The 23,562-nt window shown below is 40.3% G+C and overlaps 3 protein-coding genes across 3 annotated transcripts in view; 1 reads left to right on the top strand and 2 right to left on the bottom strand.

The window, feature by feature from the left end:
* Positions 1-568: 568 nt before the first annotated feature.
* On the top strand, positions 569-5,040 carry fam174c (family with sequence similarity 174 member C). The gene is made up of 3 exons (XM_047588002.1): positions 569-975; positions 3,589-3,711; positions 4,597-5,040. Exons 1-3 carry the CDS (start codon positions 680-682, stop codon positions 4,598-4,600), a joined length of 423 nt encoding a protein of 140 aa, XP_047443958.1. The 5' UTR covers positions 569-679; the 3' UTR covers positions 4,601-5,040.
* Positions 5,041-9,087: 4,047 nt separating this feature from the next.
* Positions 9,088-10,077, bottom strand: LOC125009769 (protein lyl-1-like). Its single transcript, XM_047587957.1, has 3 exons — positions 9,989-10,077; positions 9,793-9,843; positions 9,088-9,683 (listed from the first exon to the last, which is right to left on the bottom strand). Exons 2-3 carry the CDS (start codon positions 9,836-9,838, stop codon positions 9,403-9,405), a joined length of 327 nt encoding a protein of 108 aa, XP_047443913.1. The 5' UTR covers positions 9,839-9,843; positions 9,989-10,077; the 3' UTR covers positions 9,088-9,402.
* A 2,967-nt stretch (positions 10,078-13,044) lies between these two features.
* LOC125009811 (ephrin-A2-like) overlaps positions 13,045-23,562 on the bottom strand; it is a 51,808-nt gene continuing 41,290 nt past the window's right edge. Inside the window, exons 2-4 of the mRNA XM_047588023.1 lie at positions 19,426-19,718; positions 18,011-18,076; positions 13,045-16,889 (exon numbers count right to left, since the gene is read on the bottom strand). Of these exons, the coding sequence (XP_047443979.1) occupies positions 16,765-16,889; positions 18,011-18,076; positions 19,426-19,718 (484 nt within the window). The 3' untranslated portion in view covers positions 13,045-16,764. The remainder of the gene's footprint in view (positions 16,890-18,010; positions 18,077-19,425; positions 19,719-23,562) is intronic.

Below are 23,562 nucleotides of genomic sequence, written 5' to 3'. Positions count from 1 at the left end.
GCACCAACTCCTTTCACAAATTCCCTGATTGATTTCTCTTCTTCATCTTATAGAGTCAGTGATGTGTCTGTCTGAAGTTCAGCTTCTATCTGAGACATATTTTTATATTTTTAATCATTTTGTTTTAGTTCATACTGTTGTTCCAAATGTCGATAATGACGATACCAACGTAATGAGATCGATGCTTCTGTTTCAGTTTCTCTCTGCCGAAGTGATAATTTTGTGCTTTGAAGAGATTTATTTTAATAATTGTATTGTAGTTTCCAAACAATCACACAGAATTTGTTTCCATTTGTTCTTAAGTGATAAATTTGCTGGATTTTAACTGATTAATCGTTCAAAAGGCAAAAAAAAAACCAAACAGTTAAAGGTGATGAAAACTCATGTAGATTCAGATTTAGATTCAGACTCATGACGCTTCCGCCTCTGTGGTTAAGAAGTATCGGCATCGCGCACTAAACCCTGGGTAGTGACTTGCAGGTGACTCTGTGCGCTCTGATTGGTTGGGCGGTTCCACCTGTCAGTCAAACTGGGGGGCGTGTTCTGTTTGACGTTAATGACGCTTTTTACGTTGTGTCAACAAAGCGACGTGTACCAGGAAGTCTCCGGTACCGGTTCAGAAGTTGTCCCCGTCCCATCCCGTCTCCTCCTTCTGCGCGGACTGTTTTTCAGATTTAAAATGACTTTTTGCGGATTTCTGTCGGCGGTTCTGGTCTCGGTTTGCTGGGTGTTCGTGTCCGTGGCCGAGGATGGAGGCAGCTCCGGTAGCACCGGCAGCACCGGCAGCACCGCGGCGCCCCGACCCGCCGTGACCAACTCCAGCGGGACGAACTCCACTCACGACGGCGGCGATGGGAACTATAAAAACTTGTTTAAGAACATCGGCGTGGACGGCTCGATGATCCAGAGGGCCCTGTACGTCCTCATCGGCATCACCATGATCGGAGTCTTCTACTTCCTCATTCGCGCTGTGCGGTAAGAACCGTCCTACTTTCAACTCGGATTGGGTCCAAAATATCCGAAATAGTTACAGAAATTCTCAGACTAAGTGAAGCTGAAGTGAAGAGTGATTCCTAAAGCTTCAGAAAACTCATGTGTCCTGTTGTAGTAAATATGTACACGTTGTTGGAAGTGAAGAAACTTTAAAGTCCGTTTTTTTTAATGGGCTTTGGTTTCACGCTTGTCCATGTGCTGTTGTTTGACCTAATATAACCTGACTTAAAATTAGTTTTATCATTTTTAGCACAGGGTTGATTATTTAGAAACAAAAAGTTCAACTGTATCGATAAACTGTACATATTATAAGATTAATCGATAAATATTTTTAGATTTAACATCGTCACACCAAACTCCATACGTAATTTACCATCTTAAGAGTTCCCCTCTCCTATATAAGCTATAAACAGTCAAGAATTTCTTTATGTAAATCCTTAATAGCCGCTCTTTAATTCGTCATTAATATTATTTTAGATCAAGACATAAAACCCCAGTTTTATCAGGTATACAACAGCTGGGAGGCGAGATAACTTTAAAACGCTGGATTTTTGAATGGGGTTTGGTGTAACGTTTGTCCATGTTCTGTTATTTGATAGATATAAAATGATTTGAAGTTAGTTTGACCATTTTTAGTAAATGCTTGATTATTTAGACATAAAACAGCTTAAGTCTATCGATACAATGTATAAATTATGAGATTAATCCATGAATGTTTGTAGAGTTAACATCGTCACACCAAACTTCATTCGTAAGTTACCATTTTAAGACTTCCCCGTTGTTACATAAACTGTAAATTATATTATTTTCTTTTTATACATTTTTAAGTAGCCGCTATTTCATTCGTCATTAATATTATTTTAGATCAACACAGAAACACCCTGTTTTACCAGGCGAACAACTGCTGGGAAGCGAGGAAACTTTAAAACACTGAATTTTTGAATGGAGTTTGGTGCTGCGTTTGTCCACATACAGTTATTTTGCAGGAATAAGCTTATTTGCAATAAATGTTAGTATTTCTAACACTGATTTCATTATTGAGATATTAAGTTTATCAGCATATCAACATAGCCTATTCATTATTTCATTATTCCCTAAATAAAAATAGATTCGCTGTCGTCACACCAAACTCCTTTCGCAACTTTAACCTTTTACGATTTCACCCTCGTTATATAAACTGTTAAAGCTGATTTCTTTAGTTTTGTTAAACTTTGATGACTGCTCTTTAATTCGGCATTACTATGATTACAAAACAAGAGAGGGAAGTTCTTTGAGATGTTATTAGTTTAGATAAAGCCGAGCGGAAGAGGATCCTCGTCCAGCTTCAGGGAAACCGGTGACTCATGTTTTATGAAGTAAACAGCTGCGGGGACGAGGAAACACGTTAAAACGGTGGATTTTTCAATGGACTTTGGTCCAGAAACAGGTTGTGAAAGTTTTTGCACTCATTGAGATACAAAACAGTGGAATTGTATCAGTATAACTGCTAAATTATAAAATGAATCCTTAATAAAAATAGATAAATATAAATGTATCATATAAATCTGTCACTTTGAAGCTTCTCCCACTTTAACACGGTTTATATTCAGTATTTATTCTCTTCTGTGATTTCTTTTTAACCAATCTTCAGTTTGGTTTTTCTACACGAACACACATGAAACAAGCTTCTTGCTTAATAGCGACGACTGAAACATCAGTTTAAAGCCACAAAAAAGATGATTTCAACCTTTAAACCAGAAGCAGCATGAGCTCAGACTCTTTAACCAAGTCTGGAATTAATGTTTAATCTGGACATTTAGGTAGTTTCCTGGAAAGAAGTACAGTAAGATAGATAGATAGATAGATAGATAGATAGATAGATAGATAGATAGATAGATAGATAGATAGATAGATAGATAGATAAACTGACTGCACCATCTAGGATTTCACATCCTTAACCTGGAAATTATAATTCTTTTTAAAATCTTGTTAATCTCTCTGTTAAATTATTGCAGTTTCACACCAAACTCCATTTAAAATCCAGCCAGTTTAAGGCTCTGTCTGCTTCCAGTCGTAGAGCTGATGTAGACTGAGGAGTCATAGGTTTGTGTGAAGGCAGCGTCACTCGTCATGTTTCCTCTTCTAAATAGTTTGTTTTAGTCGTTTTTTTAAGGGTCAAACCAAACTCCATTCACAAAAAGCCTGATTTAAGCCTTAGTTTCTCCCTGGTGATGTTTAAATGTTCAGCATGAAGTTTTTAAATGATAGTTCTGTGTGTGTGATGGTGATGATGATGATGATGATGATGGTGATGATGGTGATGATGGTGATGATGATGATGATGAAGGTGACGATGATGAAGGTGATGATGATGGTGATGATGGTGATGATGGTGATGATGATGATGATGAGGTGATGATGATGATGATGATGATGATGATGGATGATGATGAGATATGATGATGATGAGTGATGATGATGATGATGATGAGAGATGATGATGATGATGATGATGATGAGTGAATGATGATGATGATGGATGAGATAGATGATGATGATGGTGATGATGATGATGATGATGATGATGATGATGATGATGATGATGATGATGTCGTGGTTGAAGAAACCGTCCCAGAGGAAGAAGTACGGGCTCCTGTCAAACTACGACGACACGGTGGAGATGGAGGCGGTGGAGAGCGATGAGGACGACACTCTGTACGAAGCTCGCAGCCTCCGAAGGTTCGATTCATTATTCTCTCTGAAATACGTTTGTTTTAAAGCAGAGGTGATTAATGAATATTATTACATTAAACTTTTCCATTTCAGTTATTTATGTATTTTAATCTATTTGTTGAAAATGGTGATAATATTATTATTATTATAAATTATTTTACAGTGTAAATAAAAAATAATTGTGTTGTTTATTGTTACTGTAATATAGTTATTTTAAAATGTATTAATGAATATTATTATATATAATTTTTATTTTTTTAAATCAAAGTTTTGTTGGACGAACAAAACAAACTCACAAAACTATCATTAGTATTTTATATCCAAATAAAATCTGCAGAATATTTTACAGCAATTTATTATCATTTATTTATTTAACTTAGTATTAATAAATATTTTCACATATAAAATGATTAAAAAAATAAGAAAATCTAAGTTTTGTTAAACAAACTAAAGTAAATATAATGAATAAAATAAAAATAAATAAAATAAACAAACAAATAATAAAATAAAAACTTAATAAAATAAAAATAAAACAAAACATATGTTTAAACGCTTTAATGTGAGGATGAAGTCAGATAAAATCATCAGCTGATTGTTGAAGGACCTTTGATCAGCTGATTAATGTTTGTGTCTGTGTTTGTGTCTGTGTTTGTGTCTGTGTTTGTGTCTGTGTTTGTGTCTGTGTTTGTGTCTGTGTTTGTGTCTGTGTTTGTCTCTGTGTTTGTCTCTGTGTTTGTGTCTGTGTTTGTCTCTGTGTTTGTGTCTGTGTTTGTGTCTGTGTTGTCTGTGTTTGTGTCTGTGTTTGTGTCTGTGTTGTCTGTGTTTGTGTCTGTGTTTGTGTCTGTGTCTGTGTCTGTGTCTGTGTTTGTGTCTGTGTTTGTCTCTGTTCAGGTGAGTCCTCTGATTGGTCGACCGTCAGCTGATCACGGATCAATGGAGACGACTACAGGAAGAAGAAAGGACCAAAATCAGTCACTAACCAAAGAAACCTGAGCTGCTGCTGAGCAGATAATCAGAGACCAGATGATCCACGAGGACGGGACTCGTCTCCTTCTTCTTTATCATTATTTCCTTTTTTCTAAGAGTTTCTTTTGTGGTATTTTTTTCCTTCTGAGCATTTTGTGCTTTAAACTACTGAGCTGCTTCCCCCTCGTGGGTCCGTGGATCCTCCACTCGGTCCCACAGGAAACCGAACTTCTGGTGGAGGCGTGTGATGTTCATGATGAACCCGGAGCCTCTTTGTTTTGGGACTTTTTTTTCTCTAGCGCCACCATGAGGACAACATTTATACTACTTAACAAGAATGTCTAATTTTGAATAAAAAAACGAAATGAACGTCACTGTTTCTGCTCTGAGGTTCTGTTGAAATCTGTCGGAAAAAAATGGGGGAAAAAAGTAAATTTCAGGAAAACATTTGTTCATTGTCCAACTAAATAATGTGCAATGAAAATAAAATATGTCAAATTATTGGGAAAATTTCTATGATCTAAAATATAAATTTTTTGTCTATTAATAGCTAAAAAAATCTAAATAAAAAAATGTCAAATATATATAAATATCAAACCTTCTGCTTCATCTTTTAACTTGAAGTTTATCTGGTGAAACCGTCTTAACTTTAATATTAACTACATGTGACATTAATCACCTGTAATAAAATGATCGAATTAAATTAAATACATTTGTGAAAAATATTTGTAAATTGATCAGCAAAAAACAACAACTGTAATAATAGTAAAATTAACAAAGACATTCACAAAAAATATATATATACAAAATACTTTTGAAATATGATATAAAAACACGTGAAACATCCATAATAATAAAATAAAATACATAAATCTTAAAATATTAAAACGTATGCATGTTTTAATTATAATCCTGACATGTAGAGTCTCCAAAGTATTAGAACAACGAGGTAAATCTCCTGTTTCTGTTTCTGTTGTTTCTGTTTCTGTTGTTTCTGTTTTTCACTGGAGACTTTTGGGTTTAAGATGAAAAGATGAGACCAGAGTTCAGAACATCAGCTTTTATTTCCTGGTAAATAAATAACTTAATAATTTATCTCTGTTTGTTTCACACCACTCTGCTCTTTGGCCTTTCTCCATCACTGTGGTAGAGATGAATCTGGTCTCATCAGTCAGAAGAACGTTTGTGTCTCATCTCTGTTCTTCTTTGCATGTTTCAGTCTGTTCTCTGGTTCTTCCTGCTGATGACTGGTTTGTATATTTTGACTGTTTTGGGTTTGGATGTTCTGGGTTTTTCTTCAGCTCTCACTATATTTCTGTCATTAACTGCTGTTGTTTTCCGACCTGTTCCACGTCTGTTGCTCAGTTCACCAGTAGTTTCTTTCTCATTCAGGACGTTCCACATTGTTGTGTTGCTTTGCCCAATGTTTGTCCAGTGTCCAGACCAAACCAGAACCAGAACCAAACCAGAACCAGAACCAGAACCAAACCAGAACCAGAACCAGAACCAAACCAGAACCAAACCAGAACCAAACCAGAACCAAACCAAACCAAACCAGACCAGACCAAACCAGAACCAGAACCAAACCAGAACCAAACCAGAACCAAACCAAACCAGAACCAGAACCAAACCAGAACCAAACCAGAACCAAACCAGAACCAAACCAGACCAGACCAAACCAGAACCAAACTACTGGTTATTGAGTGGTGGAGGTGCAGTACCATCATGTCTCCAGCAGGTGTCACCAACTCTGCACCTTCACACACGAAGCAACAACAAGAGATTTTATTCTAAAGTCTTTGGATTTAAAACCAACCGCCTCCTTTTCTTTTTCCTTATTTCTCCTTCCTGTGGTTTTAGAGTTTTAGTGAGAAGCATTCGCATCATCATTTTACATTTACATCTAAAATCTATTTATTTTCTGTTCTTCTTCTCTGTTGTAAATGTGTAGCTGTTCTACTTCATATCATCCATCTTTCAGTCTCAGTCAGAAGAAGAATTCTCTTCCTTTATTCCTTCTCTCTTCCTCCATCACCTCCTTCACCTCCTCCCTCCTCTGTTTCTCCTTCCCTCAGTTCCCTTCTTCTCGTCTCCTTCCCTCCTCCTCTTTCTCCTCCTTCTCCTTCCAGCCTTTCTGCTTCCTTTCCTTCTCTTCCTCGCGTCTTTGTCTCCAGTGTCATTTTACTTATTCCTTGTTGGTCTCCCCCTCAAAAAATAAAATAAAAGTATTTAATTTAATTTAATTTAATTTAATTTAATTTAATTTAATTTAATTTAATTTAATTTAATTTCTAGTTGAACTCACAGGTGAAGATTTATTATCTATTGATTTATTGATTCTTCTTCTGTGGTGGCCGTCGCCGCCTCCTCGTTAAACAGGAAGCTCCTGTGTGAGCGGCGGCAGGAAGTTTTCCCACAGTACGATCTGGGGGGGCGGGGCGAGGGGGGGGGTAACAAACAAGCCAATGATGACTGATAAACATCTCGACCAATCAGACGGTCCCACAGGGGACGACAGAGACTCAACAGGTCCCTGAGGAGCTGGGGGGGGGGGGGGGATTCAATTAGAGATGCTGGGTCAACTCATCAGCTCCAGTCACCCATCACCAAGTCACCACGGTAACAGAGTCAGATCACCACGGTAACGGATGCTGCTGGTCTGGTCCGGAGTTCATGTCCCATAAACAGTGAGTCGCTGGATTTAATGTTTGGTTCCTTCGTGTTTGTAGTTTAATCAGCTCATTAGTTTCATCTGGTTTCACAGGTAAATAAATATAACTAATTATCTGCATAGAGAAGTTTCCTATGGGACGTATTTATAATTTACTGAACTCCACAACATCAGGTCACATTCACTCTTCAGATCCTCCCAAAACCCACGTATCCAGAATCACCTGATTTGATTTGGTTATTTGGACATTAAAGATAAAAAAAAAAACATTAAAAACAGTTTGTTGTTGAGCAGGAGGAAGCTGAGACACGAGCCTGTGGAAAGAAAAATGTATAATGTAAAATTAAATAGAAAGAAACAAAAATATATAAAGGTGCCGAACATTGTCTGCAACTTTAGAGGAAATTAAAATGAATAAAAATATAACAAAATATACATTATGTACAAAATTGTAGTACAAAAACAAAGATCTTTAAATGTTTGAATGTTTAAATGTTTAAACGTGTTCCTGTTTCCTGGGAACAGACCCCCCCCCCCCCCCCCCCCCCCGGTTCCTCAGGGACCTGTTGAGTTTTATTGTCTGGTTGGATGAGATGTTTATCAGTCTCCAGCTCCACTCCCACTATTCATTGGCTTGTTACCCCCCAATTACACAGAGATGGATGATGTGAAAGTGTTGATGGTGTTGAGTCCTTGTGTCCAGTGTGTGAGTCTGTGAGTCTTTCAGAATAAATGTTCCTGTAACAGCTGATCAGGTTCTAATCTGATCCCAGAACAGAACCAGCTGAGTTGTGAGATGTTGGTGGTTTCCTCTCATCAGCTGATGCTCCAACATTTCTACTGGATGAAGGTCAGGACTTTGACTTGTTCCTAAACATTCATCTGGTTCTTCTGGAGAACCACTGGTGTTCTTGGGCTCCTTGTCTTCCTCCATGACCCAGTTTCTCTTCACATTCAGCTCATGGACTCATGTCCTGACATTTTCTTTCAGAGTTCACTGGTAGAATTCACAGTTCATTGGTCCATCAATGATGAGCAGATGCAGCAGAACAGGCCCAAACCAGGACATTAGCGCCCCCATGTGTCATGGAGGGATGAGGTTCTGATGCTGGAATGCAGTGTTGGTTCATCTCCAAACATTTAAACCAAACTATTCTACTCTGGTCTCATCTGTCCACTAAACATTGTCCCACATGTTCTTTGTGGACAGAGAGCAGTGTCTTTGGTTGTTGAGTGGATTCATCAACATGAACATCAGCCAATGTGAGAGAGGCCTTTAGCTGCTTAGAAGTTCCCCTGGGTTCCTCTGGTTCCTCTCCCACTATGATGGAGTGATGTTTGTTGGTGGTCCACTCCTGTGGAGGGGAACAGTCGTCTTCAATCTGTCTGACTCTCTGTGGATTATTTGTGGCTTCCAGACTCTTTACAGATGGTTGTGGAACCTTTTCCAGCCTGATGAGCAACAACAACTCTTTCTCTGAGCTCCTCACAAAGCTCCTTTCATCTGTTGTCATCACACACTTCAACACAAACATGAGACAAATCCCTGATTCATAGAAACTGAACCAGGACCTGAGTCTCATCACATGGACTCTGGTTTAATCTGTGATATTGGCTCATTTTAGTGGTTTTAATGTGTTTTAATTGGTCCTGTTTTAATATTTATAGATTAAAATCAGAGTGAAATAACATGAACATGTTTCTTTAACCTTTAACAAACAGGAACCAGAGAAGCTTCAGTCACAGTTGAACTTTTATTGAATCACATTTGATCCGTTTACATTTAAACACCAGAGGTTCCTTTAACATGAAGGAACCGGACCTGGTCACGGGTTCTTCTGCTGGAGGCAGAACGTCTGCTGGTTCTTCATCAGACGTGAATATCACGTCAACATCATCTTCATCATCTTCATCATCTTCACACTAACTAATATTTACATTTTTTTATGACAAAACATTTCGTCACTATTGAGTCTCTGAGCTGGAATCAGCTGATGCTCCCGTTGCCACGGTGACAGGAGTTCCTGGCTCCTCCTCATGTCCAGGTGGAGGTGCCTCCTCTACTCTTCTTCCTCCTCCTCCTCCTCCTCCTCCTCCTCCTCCAGGCTCCCTGACCGGCCCCTGGGCGCCGCCCTGACCTCCTGCTCCTCCTCCTGCTCCTGCTGCTCCTCCACCAGCCGGTCCAGGAAGGAGATGTACCTGAGCGCCAGGCGCAGGATCTGGTTCTTGCTGAGCCTCCTGTCGGGGGGGTGTGTGGGGAGGAGGCGCCTCAGGTCAGCGAACGCACCGTTCACGTTCAGCTGCCTCCAACGCTCACGACTGTTGGTGAAGAACCGAGAACCTGGAGGGAGGAGAACATTTATATGTTCTTCTGTTTAGTTCCAGTCGTACTTTAGTTTGTTTATTGAATTAAAACTTTATTTATTTTATTCTGATGAACATGAACTCACCGTCACCGAGGTTCCTCTGACACTGAGTCTCTCTGGGCTTCATCATGGATCCTGAAACAGAAACAGACTCTTCAGACCTTCATCATCTTTCTTTCTTTCTTTCTTTCTTTCTTTCTTTCTTCTTTCTTCTTTCTTTCTTTCTTTCTTTCTTTCTTCCTTCCTTCCTTCCCTCCCTCCTTATTAAACCTCCTCTGACCTGTGGAATGGGCGGAGTTCTCTGGAGGATGATGCGGGTTCGGAGCACCGGTTCCGGGTCTGCGGTCAGTCTGAGGTCCGGTCTGCGGAGCGTCGGTTCTCCTCTGAGCGGTGTCTCCTCCTTTATACCCCCCCACGGCGTCCCCCCCCCCCCCCCCCCCCCCCCCCTGCGTGTCGTGACGCTTCGTTTCCATGGAGACCCCGCCCTCCCTCCAGTAAAACCATTAAACCCAGGTCCCAGAGGAGACGACCCCCCCCCAGGGACCTGGAGACCCCCTCCATCCCTCCCTCCCCCCCTCCCTCCATCCCTCCATCCCCTCCCTCCCTCCCCCGCTGCAGGAGTCGTGTTTTCCGGAGTCTCCTCCTCCGTCACGACCCGGAGCAGAGACTGAAACTAAACTAAATAAAATGATCGTGTTAAACTCAGCGCGGAGTAAAAGATATTTTATTTTTTATTTTACAGGCTCAGAGTTAATGAGGTGAAATAAGGATCTGATCGTTATACTAACACTGAGTTTATATATTTATTTATATTTATACATAATGTTCATTTCACTGTGTTGATCATTTACTCTGTTACTGTGAGAAAAAGACAAATATTATGTTATTAATAATTAAATACTTTGCATAAAAACAAGTTAAATGCATTTAACTTGTTTTGTACATAAGAAAACGTTTAATTAGTCAAAAGATGGGAAATTATCTTCTCAAGCAGAATTAGGGACAATAAAAGAAATAAATATCAAATCTGAAAGAAGTTACTTTATTTAATATAAATCTGTGGAATAATGTGAACATGGACACGAGGTAATTAGAGAAGAACAGATACTGAGCACGAGAATGTGAGAAAAGGACAAATCAGGTCCGAGCTGAGTTATTAGTGATGAAGGAGGAAACTGTGGCAGCTACAGTTTGTTTGTTTGTTTTCAGAAATTAATAAATAATTAATATATTTGATAAACTGTGAAAACATTTTAAAGTAAATGTTTCTGTTCAGAGTAAAGACACATGATGAACGACGTCATCTTCATGCAGATTTAATTCCACTTAAAATAAATAATGACCTGTTAAAAAGTTATTTAAATGTCAGGTTTTAGTTTCTCATTTTCTACGTTTCTGGAAAAAAAAGAGACGACTCTTCATCTTTATTTAGATTGAAACCTTCAGTGTTATTGAGACTAAAAACACAAAATGAGGTGAAGACAAAGATAAATAATAACAGTAATTACATCATGTTCAGTTCTTGTTCCACGTTCATATTTATTCTGTTTATGGGACAAATTCATCACCAGCAATTTAGACGTTTGTCCAACTCTGAAAACAATAAAGATTCTTATCTCATCTCTTCCTCTAGAGACGCTCATTTATTTTAGAGAATAAAACTGAAACTAACTGCACTAAATCCTCCTGTTACCTTCAGATTTACACGTTTTAACCTTAAATAGTTAAAAGTTTATGTGTCAGGTTCTTTCTCTGTTTGCTGATTATAAAGATCAGACACAGATAAAACGTCTGCAGAGACATTCTGTCCTCAGAGAGACGTCGTCTCCTATTGTCCTCAAACATCACCAACACATTTTACCTTTGGGGATATTTGGCTCCAGAAACAATCGTTGAAAATATAAATAACCAGTGAGTTAACTTCCCCTCTAGCGCCACCATCAGGTCAAATCTTCAGTTTAGACTTGGTGGATCTTGAAAAATTTTCAGCCCAAATTATCCAACTTTTATGTGTTTGATATGTTTGCATGAACCACTAATGTCGGAGTCTGGCTGCGTTGACCGGAGCCGACCAGCAGGGGGCAGCGTGACTCCGGTAATAACACCAGAGACACAGAGAATGGACCCGTGTTTAGGTTTCAGTTAAATAAAGACTCGATAAGGAGACAGTATTTCATTTGTTTTATCTTTTTTATATTCATTGTGTCATTATTGTTCGTCTCCCTGTGTTTGTGTGATGCTATGTTTTACTTTCAGTAGGATGGACAGTAACAGTGTCCACATAATAAACTCGAGCTTTCACATACACGAGTCAAAATGTCTCTAAACCTGATTTCATCGATTCATTAGTGCAAAACTCCAGCAACAACAAAGCTACAGAGACTCATCACTAATGAACCTTCATCAAAAACACCCAACACCACTTTACACATGAATGAAGTGGGAAGTTAGCCTAGCCTTAGCCTAGCTTTAGCCTAGCCTTAGCCTAGCTTTAGCCTAGCTTTATGCTAGCCTCATGCAGGGTTCTAAATGAACTTGTTTGATCAGATTTTCCACCGGTGGAAAGAAGAGATTTGATGAGATTCACTGGATTAATTTGAACAGTTTATCAACATGTTGTTGAACATTTATATTCTGATCATTTCACTTCAGTTTGGGATGAAAACAGCATCGAATGTCTTCAATATCTCTGAACTCATTTCTCCATCTGAATCTGTTTCCTCAGCTCAGATCCGTATGAGAACAAACTCTCTGAGCCAGATTTCTCTGGCTCTGGTTGGATGTTTGATGTCGGATGAGCATAACTGGAGTTTCAGGTCAGAGAGGATCTGACCTTTCAGCCGTGAGCTCTTTACCTGCTTCATAACTGAGCCGTGTTTGACCGTCGCTGTAGCTGCAGGGACGGAGAGGACAGCATCAAAGGGACGAGGACGTCAGGACACAGACGCAGCATCTTGTCCTCAGGTTCCTGCAGCGTCAGAACAGCACGAACCTGGAAACAAGTCTTCAGATGCAGCAGATGGCATCAGATTTGGATTGTTCCTTTAACAAATGTCATGAGCTCTGATTCCTGGATCAAATAAATGAATAAATATCAGACGTTTCTACAGAGATTCTCAAGCAGCTGCTTAAATGCTAAAGTACATCAGTCATTCTTCCAGCACCTCATTCATTTTCTCTAATTTCATATTTTTCAGACATTTGATTAATTTCACAATTTCAACGATTACATATTATTTAAGCATCTTTTCATAGTTTTTTCCTGTTTCTATTATTTTTTAATGTTATATTGTAAAGCTAGACATTAATTACACGTTCATTTTCTGAATTTCCAGCACATTATTTTGGGTTTTCATGTTTTTTTGTTGTCTTTTTTCTCTGTGGACGAACGAAGCAGAAGAAACATCTTTGGTGGAACTTTTTTTTTTTTCATTTATTTATTGGTGGTGAATTTATCAAACACAGATTCATACACTATTTTATTTAACATTTTCTCTCTTCTTCGAATGGATTCAGTAAACTGCAGTTTTGCTTCTTCCTGCTCATGCAGCGCAGGCGAAAGGAAATGTCCGTAAAGAGGCCTGGTGACCTCTGACCCCCACTGGCTCTTCAGCCAATCAGATAAATGCATTCTTTACAACTGGACTTCATAAGCATCCAATAAGAAAATATACAAAAAACAGATTTTTTTGTCTTTCAAAGAATATAATATGCAGACATTTGGATGTAGAAAAACATCAGAGACGTTGTAAACCAGAGACAGCAGGGACGTCTCACTCCCTCTCAAAACAACGAACAAAACCAAAAAAAATATCAGAACATTTTCTGTAAATTTTCCTTCCTTCTTTAATTCTTACGCTGCAGAAAAACACGATTTCGTTCACATGAAAACCCACCGAACCATGAACCACCAACAGAAGCAGAATGTACAGGACTACAGAGACCAGAATGCATTGTGATGCAAGCAGGAACAAAACAACGACAACAATAACAACAACAAACAAACATCGGAGCGCTTCCTTCCTCCGACTGATTCATATCTCATATGAATTTTCTCATTTCAAACAAAAATGGCACAAAACCCAAATAAAAATGAACAAGTTCTACATCTGTTGCTCTTTGCTGAGTCCATGCGCTACACGTCCGTCTGTCCTCGGTCACAGTGCGGTCGCTGATATATTCTTAGCATAACAGCATAATTACCCAAGTCATTATGTGACTTTCTGTCACGTTATCAATAAAAAACACCAGCTAAATGTGTTTTTCCTTGTTTTCTGTTCAAATATGACTCAGGCCATTATGCTATGAGGCTAACGATATAGATATACTGCATTTCCCAGCATGCCCCTGCTCGTCCACTCACAGGGACACGCTTGCCCTCCACCGGTGGGATGGAGGGATGGCATGAAGAGATGAAGAGAACAAAGTGTGGATCTGATGAAAAGCTTCACCCGACCACACGGCGTCGCTGTTCGTCAGTCTTAGAAATTCAGCACCAGTGGGAAGAAAAGGCCATTTTTGACATTCGGTTGTTTTTTGTTTTGTTTTTTTCAACAAGGCGGCAAAAAAGAAAAGACTCCTCCCCCTTGAAAGTCCCCTCCCCTGTATCTTTAGTGGGCGGAGCAAAGATGACCCCTAGCTGCTGTTAGCCGCCTCTAAAGAAGCGTCGAATAGAAAAATTGAAGAGTCTTTGGCAGATTTACAGAAAGAAAAGGCCGTCGGCTGAGAGGAGCTGGATGAGACACAGAGCGGAAACAGACTATTTTTAATTATCACAAACAGACGACGATTACAGTCACAGAAACCGGCTGATTCGAGCTGAACAGTTTGACAGTTGTGGATGGGAAGTAAAAGCTGACATAGCGAATAATGTACGTTTTATTTACGCTAGCTATGTTAGCTCATCCCGTCCACCACCTGTACGTTAGGTTCTTATGTACATCTGTGAAGTTAACTTAAACCTTTATAGGGCACTTATTGGAAAACTTTCAAATCCAACCCTAGAGTTTGATCGCAGGACGTCAGAAAACTGTTTTACTTTGTGAAATTTTTCTAAATTTCTACTTTTCATGTATAACATCCAGAATGTCTCATATCTGGTTCCTGGTCTCATATCTGGTTCTGGTCTCATATCTGGTTCCTGGTCTCATATCTGGTTCCTGGTCTCATATCTGGTTCTGGTCTCATATCTGGTTCCTGGTCTCATATCTGGTTCTGGTCTCATATCTGGTTCCTGGTCTCATATCTGGTTCCTGGTCCTTAAACTAATGTAAACATGTATTTGTCACATTAGAACATCAGAGCTGATTCAGACACTTAGACTCCATAGCCTAGCGTTAGCCTCTATGTCCTGTCAGCATCAAGGACGTTAACTTTATGGTTATGTCATCAAGAACTTGTTTTAATGTCTTTAAGCTATGAACAACACATCTCGTTAGGGTGGAATTAGCCTCAGTGTTGCGTTAGCTTAGAGGACATCTTAGCCTAGAGTTAGCCTCAATCTCAAATTAGCCTTAAGTGCCTGTTAGCTTAGATTTAGCTTTATGTCCCATTAGCATCAAGAACTGGATTTAATGTCTTGAACGTTATAAGTAAAGATTCTCGTTAGCGTGGAGTTAACCTCGATGTTGTGTTAGCTTAGAGGACTTAAAGGGCTAATTTTAATGTTTGTAACTTAAGCCTTTCTAGGCCTCTCATTGAAATACTCTTATCATAGGAAATCAGACACTTGTCAACATCATCACATTAGAAACATTAGGACACTTGTTCTTCTTCATGGTTCCTGATAAACCAGTTCAGAGGGGGGACCTTGTAGACCACATTAGACCCTGATTAGACCTGACAATGTTTCCTTGATCTTCTCTGATTGGCTCAATGAAAACCACATGACACTAAACCTCACTGAGAGGAACCAGGAACCACGTTACCACACATGGTTCCTGGTTCCTATAAAAGGGTTAAACAGCCACAGATATCGGACCTAATGTGACGTCATGTTGTAGATGGATGTTTGTGGGTTCTGAGGCTGTAATCGTCGGGGGGAAGGTTTCCTCTGTGCTGGTGTCCATGCAGACTGGACCACGATGAAGATGATGATGTTCTGTCGATGACGTCCAGCGCTGAGATGAAATCTGATCACGAGACGTGGTGGATGAGTTCAGTCTCTGTTTGAACCGTGTTTCAGAGATAAATCTCTAAAGTCTTTTACCTCCGTCAGAGATGGAAGTGAAATCCGTTCTCGCTCTGATTGTTTCGACACCGACTCTTTGATTTGTGTCGTATTTGGCTGAGACGCCACATCCCTCCATGTCCAACATCCACTGAGCTGCGTTAGCTTGTTCTGTCATTTCCAGGATTCACCCAGTTTATTTTCAAATGAAGCTGATTCAGGCTGAAACACACGGAGCCGATAGCAGCTGCTGTAGTAAAACATTTCTATGTAATTTATCGGGACGTTTCTTGAAAGTATTCTCATAATTTAAAGCTAAATTTGAGGAAGTTTTAGGAAAAGTTGCTTGTAAATGTTGGTAAAATGAACCAACCAGACTGGATCTCAGATTCGTTAACTGAATTTGTGAGTTCACAAAACAAATGCGTGTAATCTAATAATCTAAAGATTTGTAGTTAGTGGCTAAACTTTAAACCACTGCAAAGGTCTCAGGTCAATTTGAAAAGGGTTCTGTAGAAAAATGTCTTTGGAAACGTTTTGGCATAAGATCAGAATCCATGAAACCTCTGGTATCAGGAACATGTTATCAGCAGAGGGGTTCATCTCGTTAGCTTGTTAGCTTGTTGTGGACCTGTTAGATTATCACCAACACTTTGCACTTAATTTGCACAATATTGAGCTTCTTCTCTTTCAGCTGTCGTCCCCCTGGAACAGTTTTATTTGTCTTTTTAGCAGAAACTCCACATGGAGCTGATTCGCCGCTCCAGGCTCCTCCCACCGCCCACCTCGGCCACCTCTGATTGGTGCAGCAGGAAGAGGGAGTGGGATTTGTTTCCTGCCTCCGGCTGGAGGACGGAGCTCGGCCCAGCTGGAGGGAGGAGGAGGTGCTATGAGGAGGCGAGGAGGAGGACGAGCAGGAGCGAGAGCAACATGGCGGACGGCAGAGCGAGGCTGCAGCCGCCGGTGGTGTCGTCGGTCAGGAAAGGCTCCGGAGACTCGTACACCGAGTCGTCTGAAAGAGAAGTCAGAGGTCACAAAGAAACCGAGGACACGTGCTTTTCTCTAAGTTACCGTCCATAGTTATGTCTCTAGGTCTCCTACTTTACAACAACAAAAACATTTTAACCTCCCGTCATTTAAAACGTTTAAGTGGTAAAAACTATTTTTAAAATGAAGTTCAGTGAATGATGCATCATTTCCTTGTAGCTGGCGGAGGTGGAGCAGAGCATAGGATTCATTTAATAAAATGAGAATGAGTCTGGAGAACGTGTGGGCGGGGCTTCGATATTGTGGCTCCGCCCTTCGACCGTACTGATCAGACTCTGGAATCAAACTTACATGATGGCGCCGCCCGATAAAAAGACAGGGCGTCCACATTTATACACAGTATTTATTTATATATCTGTATTTATCTGCTATAATGTTGAATCCGCTAAGTCTTATTTGACTGTAACTACTTCTTATTTCATCTTTAATGAATGAATTAATTCAGAATTAAGTTTGTGTTGTGATCATTTAAGACGTTAGTGGAGCTCATTCAGTTTGCTGAAAATAAATCTTAGAATTAAAAAGAAAATATAGAATTAATTCCTTTAGAGAAGAGAGCTAATACGGATTTATTATTCTGTTAATATTTCATTTTATTGTGGGAGAATTAGGGATTAGTCGTGTTAACATGTGAATTCGTTTTTTCCCTCCTCGTCTAAATCTCGTCGTTGTTCTGTTTCACAGCTCGACTGGTTCCCACCTCCACATCTCCAGCTGGTGCTGCTGTTAATGTGGTGTTAATGACACTTAGCTGGCAGGATTCACACCGACGCTTCTGACATTTACAGTTTTATACGAAGGAAGAAAGACGATAGGATCCATCATCCTTAAGCCTCAAAGAGCTGCTCCTACAGGACGAGTTCTAAGAAAACTAAACTAGAACCCTGAGGTTGTTCCTGGATGGAGGTAGAGATGAAAGGTTCCTAAAGAAGGTTCTGCAGTGAGATGTGCTGAGAGCACTTTAATCAAATATAACGTCGGTAAAAATGATTTGTACGTTTGTTTCATCTCGATTTCATTTAAAATCCCATAATGAAAAGTTTTGGCTGAGTTTGTTTGAGATAGAAGAGAAGAAGAGAATCTCACTGGTTGGTTTGACGTAGATTTTGAGCTTCAGACACGGTTTCCCAGCCAGGTTTGGATGCGGCGACGCTGCAGAGGAAGAGGAGGTTTGTTAGTTCACAGCCTCGTGCTTAAAATCAAAAGTAAAATAAAATATAAACTGTGGAGCATGTGAGAGGTCACTCCACCGTGATCACAGACCTGCGTTCAGGGCTTTGAGTTTGAGAACTTAATTAGATTGAACAAAATATTTTTTAATGTCAGCGAACCTCCAGCTCTTTGTCTTTGTTGTGTTTGACCTGCAGAGGACGTTCATTCATGTTCCTGCAGCTTTCAACACTCATTTAAAAGTCATTTAAAAGTAACGGCCCCGACTCTGCTGGACGCCTTTCAGTCCACATGAGACACAATTTAGCAAATGTTTTCCAGGTTGGACGACAAATTATGTCGAGACAAAACCAAACGAACCAAACAGCTTGTTAACAGCAGTTAGGTAACACAACATAGAGGACACAAACCCTCCGGAGTCCAGAGTCTAGTGTCCCAGAGTCTAGTGTCCCAGAGTCTAGTGTCCCAGAGTCTAATGGTCCCAGAGTCTAGTGTCCCAGAGTCTAGTGTCCCAGAGTCTAGTGTCCCAGAGTCTGACTCTGTTTCACCTTGGTCCTGGTTCGGTTTCATTCTTTCAGCTCAACTTTACAAACTGTGTGAACACGTTGGAGCTAAAACCAGACTAGAACCATCAGATCCAGGAGGAACAAGTTAGAAAACCACAAACATGTTGAACCAAACATTTCTAGAACTTAGAATGTAAATCTAACCTGGACATTTCTAAAGCTGATCAACACATTTAGTTATTTACAACTATTTCCATTAAAACTATTTAGGACCATGTCCAAAACTATCAGGTGTCCAACCAGTAATAATGTCTGAAAAATGATGTCAAGAAAAAAAATCAATTCACCCTCCTCAACACTAGGTGGTGGTATAGCTCCAGATTCTGTCTCTTATCGAAATCACTTCTCAGAAGTTGGACTTTTTTATTGTTTCAATAAAAATACATGTATTTTTATGTGTTTTCAAACTGAACAATCTGTTCATTCAATATTTCAAACAACATTTTCTTTGACTTGTGTCGTGGCTTTTAGTCATGAAGGGGGGACGGTGGGTCCTGAACCCAGACCAGATGAGAACCACTGATGTAAAGAAGATCTGATGCTGACTGGACAAAGAGGTTAATTCTCTCACTATTTTACACGGGTTTTTTTATTTAGCACTGACTTCTACAAAAATGATAATAAAGGCCATTCAAGAATTCAAGTAGTACTCACAGATGTAGTAGTACTGAGTGTGTGTAGCAGTACTCACAGATGTAGTAGTACTGAGTGTGTGTGGTAGTACTCACAGATGTAGTAGTACTGAGTGTGTGTGGTAGTACTCACAGATGTAGTAGTACTCGTGTCCCGGCCTGAACTCGAAGCCCAGGCTGAAGGGCGTGAAGAGCTGGAACTTCTCGGAGAACTTGAGCGGTCCGTTGGGACTCTGCGGCCGGTTGCACTCCCAGCGTTTGAAGCCCTTCCTGTGGTGGTCGCAGGTCGTGTAGCCGTCGTAGTTCACCATGTACAACACGTAGTGCTCCATGCGCTCGGCTGACTCCGCCCCCTCGTAGTGAGGACAGTAGATGTCCAGGTAGTCGTTGATTGCCACCTCCACCGTGTACTCGCCCCGGAAAAACCTGAGGACGACAAACAAGTTTTATTTTACAGAAACACTCCATGTTTGTGATTGGTTAGTTTTCAAAACTGGTAACGTGGTTCCTGGTTCCTCTCAGTGAGGTTTATCGTCATGTGGTTTTCATTGAGCCAATCAGAGAAGATCCAGGAAACACTGTCAGGTCTAATCAGGGTCTAATGTGGTCTACAAGGTCCCCCCTCTGATCTGGTTTATTAGGAACCATGAAGAAGAACAAGTGTCCTAATGTTTCTAATGTGATGATGTTGATGATGTTCTAATGTGACAAATACATGTTTACATTAGTTTAAGGACCAGGAACCAGATATGAGACCAGGAACCAGATATGAGACATTCATTCATCTGGATTCAGCTCAGGAACATTAGAAACAGGCTCTTAAGGCTTTTTCCACATTAACATATCTTTAAGGCTAACATCCTTGATGCTAACAGGACATAGAGGCTAACTCTAGGCTAAGTAATTTAAGCTAAACACAACATTGAGGCTAAATCCACACTAACAAGAGTTTTTTTAAATATATAATTTAAAGACATTAAAACAAGTTCTTGATGCTAACATGACATATAAGCTAACTCTAAACTGAGTATAAAGCTAAGTTACTGAAGCTAATACATTAAACAAAGATAATGTGTTAGCGTTACAAATATTACTCTCTAAAATTCTTATTGAAGAAAAAACTAAATTTCTTAAAAAAAATGAACCATTGACAGTTCAGATCTTGTTTATTTTGTTTATCTTAGCATAAAGTCTGCTAGCTAGCCGTTAGCTTTTACTAAACCACACTGGTATTTAGGTGCACGTCGTTATTAGAGTGAAGAGTCCAGCAGCGTTCCAGGTTTAATTCGTTTCAGACTCGCTGGTTCTCAGCTTCGTCTCCAACACATGGAAGCGATTCATCACTGACTGAGTGTGTTTTACTACGAACCCCCCGAGGCTCCAATTAATCAAAGCTAACTGTTTATTAAAGCGTCGCCATGTTTACGGGATGGAGATCTGACTCACAGCTGGACCCACGTCCTCTCTGCTCCAACTTCACTTTCTTTTCTTTTTCATCTGGATGTTCGTTTAACCCAGAGACGTAGGAACAGACTCTAGCTCTGACTTCTGACCGAGAACCAGCGCTTTGTTCATTCCAGCTGCAGAAAACTTGCGTCTGAGAAACTACAGTAAACTACACGTCTCTGCTGAAGAGGACGGAGGTGGAGAAGCTTGGGAACACAATCTCAATGTTTTCATGAAATATTTGTGGAAGAAAAAACTTTTTGTGTGTTTCAAAAGGTGACAAGACAAATACAAACGACATTTTTTGGTTTATTGTTTATGAGAAAAACTAAATTCTTGCCAGTTTCAATCTGTCAGTTAATAAGTCGTCAGTGTCTGAGTCAACAAATAACAGAGAACGTGTCAAAACTGGACAAAAAATAAATAAACCATCACTTCCTGCGTCAGGTTCCTGGTTTTACACATTTATATCCCTGAAGAACTTTAAATGTGCTGGTTTTATGTAATAATATATAATATTAATGTGAAACACAGCAACGAAAATGGTCTTTTAATAAAAAGCATGTTTTTCATTAGAGGATCACTGGAGTATTTTTATGGATCCAGCTCATTTTAAGTTTTTAATGTCTTTTTAGGATTTGTTTAGTATCGTGGACAGTGATTCTTAATGCAATATTTCACAAATGCATGGGCGTCCAAACACACAGTGTGTATATATCAAGAAAAACATCATATTGTATTATATTATATTATATTATATTATATTATATTATATTATATTATATTGTATTTCTGCGTCTTGTGTGTCGTTGGGTTCTTTTAGAATTACACTGATGTTTTGAGGCTATTTTTATAAAGAAATATAAAGAAAACCTTCGTACATTATTTAAGGCCCTGAGCTAAAACATGTTGCTCTGACGTGTGTTAAATATTCGTCTGCATCCAGAAAATGTCCTGAAGTTGTGTCTCTCACCTCCTGCAGCTGAATTTTAACTGTAACAACAACAAGCGACGCCGGGGACGAGCTGCTGAACTCAGGAGAGACCGAGCTAATGAGGACGCGGCTGGTGTCAACACCCCACCCACCTGGGAGACGCCGGGACAGGAAGCGAGCGCTCCCCTCCAGAGTTTCCCTCCCTCCTGGGACGTTGATGTCATTTCATTCAAAACATTGACTTGTTTGTTTTCTCACAGTTTGAGTGGCTGCATAAACATGAGGATATCTGCGTTTCCATGGAGACCACTAATAATCAGAACCGGCAGAAGCAGACCTGATGGATGAGTTAGAGACTGTGGAGGCAGTAACCATGGTAACCTTTACTAATCACCTCCTAATAAATAAATAATAAATAAATAAGGAGCGACAGAAACGTGGAGGTAGAAAAACAGAGATGAACCAAAGCTGGACACAGAGGAGGAGGAGATAGAAGAGGAGATAGAAGAGGAGATAGAAGAGGAGATAGATCTACTACACAAACTTCCTCCTTCTACTTCTTCGTCCCAAACTTCTCTTTCTTCATCTTCTTCTCTTCCTCTGATCTATTTCCAGCAGATTTAAACCTCTTCATTGATAAAGTTCTACAGCGGTCGATGTTTAGACGTGAACACATTTGTCTGGTCTCCATGGAAACAGTCCGTCTCCGATCACATCGATCATTGACCATCATGTCACAGACTCCTGAACACTTGGTGTAAAAGTGACAGATATTTGAATGGAGTTTGGTTCAAACGTTTTGGTTCAGAATCACAGCTGCTCCGTCAGATTCTCGCTGTAATTTACATGATTTAATTTAGAGTAAACACGCGTCTCGTCAAAACAAACTAATCAAACTTCATGTTCCTCTGAATATTCATGACTTCTGAAGAACACGGACGGTGGGGGGGGGGGGGGGGGGGGGGGGGGGGGTAATTAAAGGGCCGTCCAATCAACTGAGCTAATTTAGATTTTGTAAACGAGGTTTGAGGCGACTGATCTGGGTGGTCAGGATCCGTCCTGATTGGCTCGTTAATCACGTTTAAATTCAGTTGTTGTTCAAAGATGCATTTAAATACAGAAACACAGCCTGGATGAGCCATAACATTATGACCACCCTCCCTGAAGGTGTTCGTCAGGTCCTTTAAGTCCTGCTTCAGGGTGAGAGGTGGATCTGGAGTCATTCCTGAACCAGGGACCACCTGGTCCTGCTGAAGGAGGCCATCCTGGTTCTAGGTCCAGGTTCTCAGGTCCTCCGGTCCAGCTCCTTATCCTGGTCATCTGGTCCTCTCCTGGTCTGTCCAAGTCTAGGTCCGGGTTCTCTGGTTCTCTGGTTCTCCAGTTCTCTGGTCCAGCTCCTTGACCTGGTCATCTAGTCCTGGTCCAGGTTCTCTGGTCCTCTGGTCTTTATATTGATCCAAGTCCTCATCAAGGTCCAGATCCAGACTACTGTCTTATTCGTAGTCCAGGTCCTGGTTCTCCAGTCACTCATCCTGGTCACGATCTCGTTCATGGTTTTGATCCAGGTCTCGGTCTGGGTTCTCTGGTGTTCTGGTCCAGGTCCTGGTTTTCTGGTCATCTCGTCCTCTGGTCCAGAAACATGGACCAACATCACGCTGCCTCCACCGGCTGTTCTTCGGACCAGAACCACTTTCCTCCAGGTCTCCGTGGTCCAGTTCTGAGCTTCCATCAGAGGTCAGCATGGACCCCCTGACTGGTCAGATCCTTTCTACCAGAACCAGAACCAGAACCACATGGATCAGACTCAATGATCCTTGGTCCAGGACCAAGACTCTGGTTCTCCTCCTCCTCCTCCTCCTCCTCGGTTTCTAACATCAGCTCTGAGGACTG

This window comes from Mugil cephalus, chromosome 6, assembly GCF_022458985.1.
Source record: "Mugil cephalus isolate CIBA_MC_2020 chromosome 6, CIBA_Mcephalus_1.1, whole genome shotgun sequence".
Classification (NCBI taxonomy): Eukaryota; Metazoa; Chordata; class Actinopteri; order Mugiliformes; family Mugilidae; genus Mugil; species Mugil cephalus.
Note: the sequence above shows the minus strand (reverse complement) of the source record. Positions and strands in the feature narration are given on the sequence as shown.

Excerpts from the sequence above, each read along its gene's own strand:
- fam174c (XM_047588002.1), top strand. The coding sequence starts at position 680 with ATGACTTTTTGCGGATTTCTGTCGGCGGTTCTGGTCTCGGTTTGCTGG. Across the intron at positions 976-3,588 it reads TTCCTCATTCGCGCTGTGCG|GTTGAAGAAACCGTCCCAGA; the intron begins GTAAGAACCGTC and ends GATGATGTCGTG.
- LOC125009769 (XM_047587957.1), bottom strand. The coding sequence starts at position 9,838 with ATGATGAAGCCCAGAGAGACTCAGTGTCAGAGGAACCTCGGTGACG. Across the intron at positions 9,684-9,792 it reads TCAGAGGAACCTCGGTGACG|GTTCTCGGTTCTTCACCAAC; the intron begins GTGAGTTCATGT and ends TCCTCCCTCCAG.